This window comes from Callionymus lyra, chromosome 7 (assembly GCF_982586985.1).
Source record: "Callionymus lyra chromosome 7, fCalLyr1.hap1.1, whole genome shotgun sequence".
NCBI classification, from domain to species: Eukaryota; Metazoa; Chordata; class Actinopteri; order Syngnathiformes; family Callionymidae; genus Callionymus; species Callionymus lyra.
This window is the reverse complement of record NC_141824.1, coordinates 11,985,221-11,995,676: the sequence shown is the minus strand read 5'-3', so window position 1 is coordinate 11,995,676 and position 10,456 is coordinate 11,985,221. Positions and strand designations below refer to the sequence as shown.

The 10,456-nt window shown below is 35.3% G+C and overlaps 2 protein-coding genes across 2 annotated transcripts; one reads left to right on the top strand and one right to left on the bottom strand.

Annotated features, from left to right (window-relative positions):
• Window positions 1-1,298: 1,298 nt before the first annotated feature.
• Window positions 1,299-3,695, top strand: LOC148075060 (homeobox protein SEBOX-like). The gene is made up of 3 exons (XM_087795979.1): window positions 1,299-1,401; window positions 1,789-2,006; window positions 3,084-3,695. The coding sequence occupies exons 1-3, from the start codon at window positions 1,299-1,301 to the stop codon at window positions 3,693-3,695; spliced, it is 933 nt and encodes a 310-aa protein (XP_087652105.1).
• Window positions 3,696-7,602: 3,907 nt separating this feature from the next.
• On the bottom strand, window positions 7,603-10,052 carry vma12 (vacuolar ATPase assembly factor VMA12). Its single transcript, XM_087795721.1, has 6 exons — window positions 9,707-10,052; window positions 9,500-9,573; window positions 9,203-9,292; window positions 8,187-8,229; window positions 7,990-8,102; window positions 7,603-7,915 (listed from the first exon to the last, which is right to left on the bottom strand). The coding sequence occupies exons 1-6, from the start codon at window positions 9,888-9,890 to the stop codon at window positions 7,820-7,822; spliced, it is 600 nt and encodes a 199-aa protein (XP_087651847.1). The 5' UTR covers window positions 9,891-10,052; the 3' UTR covers window positions 7,603-7,819.
• Window positions 10,053-10,456: the final 404 nt, after the last annotated feature.

Genomic DNA, 10,456 nt, shown 5'->3' with positions numbered 1-10,456 from the left:
ATGACAGTCATCCTCTCAGCACTGTCATCAGTGAGCAGAGAAGCAGAATGAGTGCACGAATGCTCCTACCCAGGTGCAAAACAAATAGACTCAGGGACTCATTCATCCCTCGGGCTATTAAATTGTACAATTCTGAGTTCGGGGGCAGGAGTGGAGTGAAAGTATCTGGATGTTCTGTTCCATGTTAGTCTTTGTATCTTTGTCTTTGTTGTTTTTCTTTCCTTGACATATGTTCTTTGTCTTTGTCTTTAGACTTAGATTGTGTCATCTTGTTCTTCCTCTTTATGTTCTTCTTATTTTATTTTTTATGTATTATTTTTTATTGTTTATGAAAAATTGCTGGCTATTGTAAAAAAAACAATTTCCCAAAGGAGACCTCCTGAGGGATCAATAAAGTTTTACCTTACCTTACCTTACCTTACCTTATACACATGACTTAAAAATATTATTTATTTAAGCTATACAAATTATACAAGTCAACTTATTTTGTATAGTTATATACTTGTAAATATTCACGTATAAAAATAAATAACTTGTGTATATATAATACATTTATGTGATATATAAATGATTTAAATAGTTTTTGTTTTTATGTTCATTTATATTTATACTAAAGATAACTTTAAATCTTATTTTATGTCGTATATTTATTTTTAGTTTCAATGTTTTGTCATATATGAAAATATATATATGAAGATATATATGTATATATATATTTCTATTCTATACTTAAAAAAAACACATACATATATATATATATATATATATAGTATAGAGTATATATATATATATTATTTATATATATAAAAATGTACTTGTAATATTATTATATATTAATACATTTATATTTTAGACGGAATAAGATATTTTCTTTAGATTTATTTTAATTGAGCTTTTTTAGTGATCTGGTAATTAATAATTTTAAATGGAAAGAAATGAGAAAATATTTGAATATGTTAAACAAAAAGAAGGTTCTGGCAGGATTTGTCTAGCAAAGGTCAAGCAGGATATTATATTATATATATATTTATGTACAGTATATATACACACAGACAATTATGTTATTACAGAAAAAAAATGATTTAAAAATCTATATAGTGACGATATATCAGATACTTTGATGGTCATCAGGACAGAAAGACTTGTGGATTAAAACAGGGGGTGGACACATCACCTGGATGATTGACAGGCGGGTCAAGTGAGATGGAGGGCGACCCGTCGACGCCCCGCCCCAGTATTAGAAGGACGTCGTGTCTCCTGATCCTGGCAGAACATCGGTCTGGACCGAGGGAAGAGACATGAACCTGCTGCTGGATTCTGACTTCTCCTCACACAAGCAGAACCAGAGCAAGGATGGGATGGACCTCAATCTTTTGTTCGGGGACGCTCAGGAGTTCAAAGGTCAGACGGGAATTATCCTTTTGTTTCTTCTCCACTAAAATACTCAATATTTTGAGGAATTTAAAATACATGTAAAATCTAAATATATACTTTTTTTCTGTTAATTAAAAATATTGTATAAAGAAAGTATTGTGTTTTCAAGAGAACAGGAACTTAAAAACAGGCTTTTTAATTGTATTTAATTATCATTATTAAACACATATTTCTTAAATATATACAATAAAAAACAGGTCACATTCTGGTTTAGGGTCAAACAACACTTATATATTCTTTTTAATCATTAAAAACTAAAAAAAAATTTTTTATTTCATATCAATTAAAAAGAAAATTAACGTTTTTAGTTAATATTTGTGTACAAACTAGGTACTCATCTACGTTTGTTCTTAGGTCTACACAGTGAGGCCGCCCGGTGTTCTCCGGACCCGGACCTGGAGTTGGGCCGGACCATGGGTCTCCTGGAGGGCCAGAGGAAGAGGAAGAGGACCATCTTCAGCCGGGCTCAGCTCTCCGAGCTGGAGCACGCCTTCGCCGTGACCCCGTACCCCGACATCACTCTGAGGGAGAGACTGGCGGCCCAGACCCACCTGCCCGAGAGCAAGATCCAGGTCAGTCCGGCACACGAGACCTCGAGACTATAGTAGTAAATCATCGGAATATTGAATGGTTGAACTTTACATTTCGAATGTTGAAACTTGAATAAAACGTTTTTTTTATTGTTTTTAAAAGGTTGAATTCAGTTGTTTTTTTTTATATTGGACAAAATAATTCGGAAATTTTTTATTTTTACACATAGAGTTTGAATGATTCATTGAATGATTGGCTGAAAGTTAGATCAAGTAGCTCTGGACTCGTTTGGTTTTGTCTGGTTCCACTGTTACACCTGCATTTTTTTTTATTGAATTTAAAAGCCTACAGATGAAAAAATATTGAATTTTGAAAAATTATTTTTGAATTATTGGAATTAAAATACCAAACTCTATGTGTAAAATAAAGTCATCATTTTGAAAATGTTTGATTTTTTTTCAACCAGTCAACAAATTCTACCTTTAAATGTACAAATTATTGCATTAAATGTTCAATAAAAACAAAGTCTTCCTTTAAATGTAAATATTCTTATATTAAATATTTAAATAAAAAGAAAGTCTACCTTTAAATGAACTTATTCTTGAATTAAATATTTAATTTTAAAAAAGTCTACTTTTAAATGTACGTATTCTTGAATTAAATATTCAATATAAAACAACTCTACCTTTAAATGTACATATTCTTAAATTAAATATTCAATAAAAACAAAGTATACCTTTAAATTTACATATTCTTAAATTAAATATTCAATAAAAACAAAGTATACCTTTAAATTTACAAATTCCTGAATAAATATTCAATAAAAACAAAGTCTACCTTAAAATGTAAAGATACTTGAATTAAATGTATTCAATAAAAACAAATTCTACCTTTAAATTTACAAATTCCTGAATAAATATTCAATAATAACAAAGTCTCATACAATTCGTTAAATTCAAATAATCTAATGCTTGAAAAAAAAGGCCAATTTTTCAATAATAAATTGACATTTACAACATTTTTCATAAATGTTCAATTCAATTCATCAATTTTCTGAAAGGCACTGATATAATCCACATCAAGAAACGACATCATCACTAAACCGGATGTTTCTCCAGGTTTGGTTTCAGAACCGACGAGCTCGAAGCATGAAAACGGGGCGACACAAAACCACCAAGTCTCTCCTCCGAGCACGAGGGGGCGCTCTCTCCCCTCAGGACCTCCTGTCTTCTTCTCTCCCGGGATCCTCCACTTGTGACGACGCCTCGTACATGTACTCGGACTGGATCCAGATCTACAACAACCAACCTTCTTCTTCTTCTTCTTCTTCTTCTTCTGCCTCCAACTCTCTGCACCACCAGCGTTGCATGAGCCCCCCCTCGTCGACCGAACCCCGACTCTGGGAGGGCGACCAGAGCCAATCGCAGCACAGACCCAGACTCCCCGGCGCCTTCTTTCCAACATCCAGAAACTCTTACCAGAACTTCAGAGGCTTCCCCCCCGCTGGTTCCCACCCCGGCGTCTACGGAGGGGCCTCCGTGGACCAGGTGGTCCCGTCCCACCATCAGCCCCTGTACTGGGACGTCAACCAGGGTCCGGGACACTTTCATCTCCACCACCAGAACCAGCAGCCGCTCCATCACCCCCAGGCGGGCCCGCAGACCTCCATGGGCTACATCTCGGACCTCATCTACAACGCTGCCATCGTCACCAACTTTGTGGAGTTCTGACCCGGGAAAGATCTGATCTGCTCCCCAACATGTGTTCCCAGAATCCTCGTGTCTTGTTTGTGTGCGAAAGAATCAATAAATATATGTGTGAGTCAAGGACATGTGTTGTGTGTCTAAATCTTTATTTATCTGGAGCTAATATGGAATATTCTTGTTTCAGTTTGTAGTGTTTGTCGTTTTATTGTTCAACTTTAAATTTATTGTGGGCATTAATTTCCCGAGCTTCAGTTAAAAACAGCCAAAATAAACGGAATAAAGTTTTTTTTCCACTACTATTTACTAGTTTATATGTTTAATTTTTAAGTAAACTCGACTGAAACGAGAGTTTTAATGTATAAAGAGTCACAGATTAATGTTACTTCAGATAAAATACCATCTTTTTTCCCAAAATAAAACACATTTCAGACAAAATACATGTAAATAATGGGTTCTTAATCAATGTAGATTAATAATCTTGTTGATATTGTGACCTATTACATAAAAAAAAAAAAAGAATGTTAGTTTGTCATCAGTTCCATGGCCTGTAGAAACAATCATGACTGTTTAACTAATGTAAAGCTAAAACATTCTGATTTAATATGTTGTGAAGTGAAAACAAATCCCCCAAATTGGATTCACATGAATAAAGTCGCCTTCTATAGTCTGGTCCAGGGGTGAGTTGTTAACAGCTGCACAGATGGAAAACGAACTGATATCATCTCTGTTTCGATTGATCATTATTGAAACAAAGGTGTTTTATTTTGAAAATAAGATGTTTTTTTTTATGAAGTTACATTAGTCTGAGACTCTTGATAGTAACAGTTTATTTTCGTGTCTAAACAAGAAGGATCTGTCTCGCCTGCAGTTAATATAAAACTCTGCAGCGAGAATTCTGAGCTGCTCTAGTAGAAGAACTCACATTTCTCCGATCCTTAAAACTCTGCATTGGCTTCCAGTTTCTTTCAGGATCGATTTTATAATTCGGGTTCTTATACTTTCAAAGCAGCAAACCGGTACATGGTGTAAAAACAAGTGGCGGCCTACTGGATGATTGTCTCAAATCAAAGTAGACGAATATCAATGGCGATATTGTGACTTATTAAGATGCCAGTGTTTAAGATAAGATAAGGGACAGAGATTATTGATGTCAACAAAAGGAGAGAAAATTGAATTTTCTTGGTAAAGAAGAAAAAACACAGATAATTAAGTTATATTAAGCCTTAAAGAACGGGAAAAATAGAATGTAATCCTATTTCCTGTGAGGAAAATGTAAATTTAAGTGGCCCTTGACCAATCCTTCAAAAATATTGTTGGCCCCGTGTGTGATTAAGCCCTGATGAATATGACAACAAATGTCATGTCTCATGGGGCGCCTGTTGCTCTAACAGCAGCTGCAGCTCGTCAAACAATTACCACCCCTTCCTGCAGCAACAGGCGCCAGATTATAATCGTCACTCCCTGGTATGTATGTTCTCTACACTCTCCTCTTGATCTTTCTTGTTTGTTTTATGGTGTTATTTGTCCTCCTTGTGCATAATCTTTGTCGTTTTATCTGTGTTTTTTTCTAATCACTGCTCTCTGTGTGTGTTTTTTTCTCCACCCAGCTTGTGGTGCGCTATTGTGTTAACTATTGTGAGGAAACATTTTTGGATTCTTTCCGTTTTTGTCTGTTGTTTACTTGTTTTCATCTGCACTTGTTGTCCAGCTCTGGTCTAAACCCAACAATAAACTTGTATTCACTGTATTTCACCCCTCTGTTGTTTTGCTGCCTGTCAACCGTGACCCATATCCATGTTCAAGTGAATTATCCGAACACTGACACATGGAAAACAACCCGGTTCTCTCGGAGGGACAACAATATCAAAACAAATTTTCGACCAAATCTCAGCTGTAAAAATTCATATCTTTGGTCAACGATCTTGTCGTATCAATGCAGGGATTAAAAGATGTAACTACATCTGGAGTACAAATAAAATTACCTTCGCAAAAGATCTGAGATTTGACACCCGGATTAAAGGTTTATTCAAAGATTATTTGGTAGCAAAGATGATTATGATATGCAGAGATCAGTGTCCAGTGCTGCACACACTACTGTCTGGCATATTATTCCGCTCTCGTAATATTCCCAAACTTAAATCCAGGCAGAATTACAGAGTAAGCTGATAGAGCCTGAGCTCTCTCTTTAATTTACTTCTTATTTTTCTTTTTTTCCTCCTGATACTTACTGCACGGGGAGAGATGAAAAATATTATTTTGACTGCGGATATAATTATTCTTGTCGTGGTATCTCGACGGCGGAGAATCATTTTAATCAGGATGTTTTGAAGAGTAATACCCGCCGGGTCGCTGCATTAAACGCGATACCGTTGGGCTTAGAGGCCGACGAGGAGCGACAGATGCGACAAGTTTCTTTGGACACGCTGTCAATTTGTCGTCTTTTTTATCTGATATTTTTATTATTTATATAGAATATTTACAATTTTAGACTATTTAGAGGGGAGTTCTAAACTTAAAAGCATCTTTTAGACCAGTGGCCCCCAAATTACAGCTCCTGAAGAATTGTTTTTCATATAAAATGCGTAACAAAAATATAAGACCACCATTTTTTATGGGGAAAATTTGTTTTTAGGATAGTTTAATACAAATCAAGCTTGTTTTCGTTGCCATATTCTTCACCTCCCTACATTTTTTAGGCTTTCTAAGAAGGTCTGGTTTGAACGTTTTAGGGCCTAAAAATTATATTTACTGACTTTTCCCGTGTAAAAACACAGAGATGGTTATTTGGTTATTGTTTATTTAAATGACAGTGTGAGTATTTTTCTTTTGTTTCCTGCGAAGAAACCGAAAATAGTTACTTGGTTTTGAGCTTTTGGAAAATATTTTAACATTTAGGCACTTTATGCGATCGTCACACTTTTTTTGTTACAAACTGACCCTGGCTCCCTCGAACGCAAAAGTTATTTGGCCCTCACAGAAAAAAGTTATACTTCATGGCCCTCCATGGTTTTATACCTCGGGTCTCTGTCCCGCCAAATAAACCCTTAGCGAAGCCTGGCTGGAGGGCCTAGCATTCATTCGTAGAACCATGGTTATGTTAGGTAACCGGGCGTTTTAGACACTGTAAAAACTGATATTTTGATTACCTGTGTTCAGTCCCCTAGTGTGGTGACTCTGAACAATACATATGAGATAATGTGTGATAAAATAAAAGTTAATTTAGATAGAACTTTATTGAAATTGTTTTTCCAATTAGACACAGCAATACAGACGATTATTCATAACAAATAAAAATAAGAACAAGAACAAATAAAAATAAAAAGAACGAACAAGATGATACAATCTAAGTCTAAAGATAAAGAACATAGCTCAAAGACAAATAACAAAGACAAAGGATACAAAGATTAACAAAGAATAGAATGTCAAGATACCAGCGTCGTGAAAACTGAATTAATTCATTTACAGAACTAGATAAAGCTGGTTGTGTCATTTTTAGCTTCACTACTATTTAGAGCATAATGGAAATGAATGAAACCAACATTTTATTTAGTCATGTATCCCAGAGAAAAGAATATGGTTAAAAAATAAAATAGTTAAATATTATATAGCTAGATTTGTGTTTTTCTAATCAATGACACATTTGTTACCGGGCTGCACATAAAAAGAAAATAATGAATAGAATTTAAGTTCTATTGAAAATATAAAGATGGTTTTCTCAGTTTCAGTCAAGTTTACTCGAAAAATAAAGGTTTTTAAACTAGAGAAAATTAGTAAAACATTTTATTTTTATTGATTTATATGACTGTTTTTATCTATAGGTCGGTCTGTGAATACAGTGTAATGTTAACATCTGTCTCAGGCTTAATAAAACTTGGACATCATAGTCAAGACTGTTTAAAATGAAACAATTCTTTAAATAAAACACACAAAGTTGCTTTATAAATATATCAACAATATTTTCTTTATTTATACTGTGACAGAAATACAAAGTTAATACCAGCAGTAGCTCACTTCATGATTAGTTTGTAAAAAAAACAACTAGAAAACAATAATTTATGAAAAAGCATTGACAAAGAGAGAAGATCCCATGATGACATGTACGACATGGACGTCTATTATTATTATTCCACTTCCTGCCGTTTGTGACCCTATGGTTCCCCCATTTCTCCCTCCATGGTCCGCACCAGGACGTACAGCTCAGCCAGTCCCACGACGGAAGCGGCGATCACGGCCGAGATCACCCTCTGGAGACACAGCAACACTTTCTTTCAAACAAACATCGACTCGATCAAAGCGTCGGAGAGACTCGTCTACTCACCGCCGGCGTCTCCGTGAACAGGTACTGACTGCCCATGTAGGAGCAGGCGAACGTCGCCGCGATCGTCACCAGGAAGTTGAAGACGGTCACGACGATGGCTTTGGCAGATCGAACTGCAGAGAGAGACGATAACGACACGACTGATGAGAATTAACTTTTGAGGCGAAACGTTCGTCCGTCTAAAACCGTCTTCTGACCTTGTTGTCCCAGATCTGCCAGGGTTCCACTGCGGTTGATTTCCTGGAGAGACACAAAACAGTATATCATCAGCATAATGGATGATGTGTCCATGTTGCTCATGATGGTGGGGGGGGTGAGGTTTCATGAAACCTTGTTTTCCCAAGGTCACTAGAGGGCACTCTCTGGACTATAATCTCTGGCTCTCAACTTTGATATTAGTTTATTGAATCAGAGAACATAGAAGTTCTCATTTTCTTAGAAAGCATGAATACTTCATTAATACTGTATCGATTGATAGATATTCGACAGCATCTTCTTTTGTATTTTTTCATTTTTTGGCTTGCAAATTATTTTATGCGTTACCATAGTTCTTTAAGGTTTATAGTTCAATATTGTGTGTGTAAAATATATGATAAATAATGTTTTTTTCACATATCACTTGCTAATATTCATGCTATTCGTTCATTTCTCTGTTGCAATTACATTTCTGGCCTCTAGATGGCAGCTGTCATTACGTCCTATGCAGCTAACTGAACATTGAAATCCTGGCGATGACTAGGGACGAGAGGATACAGTCGACTCCAGGAGCTTTTAAAAGCTGATGTTTGGTGTTTCAGAATTTACACATGACTCTTGACAAAGCTGTAACTACTTTCATTTGTTCTAAAACCAAAATATATCCAGAGTGAAGTACTCGACAATACTACAAATATATCCTTGTTACTACAATATCATCAATATCTTATCATAGTAACATAACGGCAACTTGCCAATACAGACCCCTTGTTGTGGTGCTCAAATATTTTTGTTTCAAACACTAAATTCAACGATTGTGTTTATATTGATAAGATTAAAGGGAAAGTGTATGTGCGGCCCTTGTGGCTCCTACACTCTTTTACACAGTGGCCCTCTTTATTACACAGTTAAGCCATAAGTTATATATATAAACCACTTTGTTTACCATGGTTAGGAGTTTAGTTTGTTCTAAAATAATTATTAATTAAAAATTACTCAAAGCTTTTAGAGAACTCACCTGATTGTTGACGTTGCGTGTCATCCGGTTGTATTCTTCATTAGCCAGACGAGCTTTTATTCTCTCCAGACGAGCAACCAGTTCTGGATTCTGTTAAAATAATAATAATAAAGAAAAGAAAAATCACTTTATAGCAGTTTTTTTTTTTTTAAAACCACATCTTTACTTGTATCACTAGAAGTGTATTTGTGTGACTAGTCATACATTTTGAGCAATAAGCTGACAAAATACAATAGACAATAAGAATAAGGTTTATTCTTAATTAAACATTTTACTTTTAAATATGATTTCACTCACTCTTGGTGGCGTCACCACCTCAGGTAGATGCAGAGAACTGTCCTCCAACACTTGGTGTAAATAGAAGGGATGTCCTGCACAATACATTTCAAAATATTATTCACGTATTATGAGCAAAATAACTACGTGAATACACATGTATTTTAGCAGCAAAATAACTTCTTACTTGTAATAAACTCATGATGTGTTTTTGAGGTTTGATCTTACCTTCATCCTGCAGGTATTTCTTCAGTTGTCTCGCGGTGCTGAAGGTAAGAACATTGTCTTCAGTTTTTTCTATAATATCATTAAGTTTATCTTTCAAGTCTTGAGGAAGATTTGAATCATTCTTCTCCAGCAGCTGCTTTATTTTCAGCCTGAATTTATCTCCAACTACAAATGCAGAAGCCATGGTTATATCGCTCGGTTCAGTCAGTCCGTTCGCGTGATTTAAGATGTGTATTTAATTTAAAAATCGTCGTCTCATTAAAAAAAAACCCTGATAGAATTAGATCTGACAAAAGGTTGTCTTTTAAAACGACACATTTAACTCCATCTCGGCGGCCATGTTGGTAATCTTGTGACCACGAATGACGTAACGAATCACATGACCACACGTCACTTTACGTAATTCGCTTTAAAAAAACTATTTATTTCATTTTATGTGTATTATTATTATAAATACTTCATTTTTATTATGTTTAAATGTCACATTATTGCGTAATAAATTGTACATGTTTTTCTTTTTCATTCCACGTGAGCTTCTGTGATGCCTTTACGGTCACTCTGTAAATCAAGACTCCGACCCGGCTCGTTTCTTAAATAATGCTTCATTACTTCCCAGTCGTCGAACCAATAATGGCTAATGCCTCATCGTGATTTCGCACTTGTTATCCCCTATTTCAACTTTTTAGTTGTATACGTTTACATGTATTGGCAGATGATCAGATCGAATGTAATTTTCCTTCACGCTTGTCT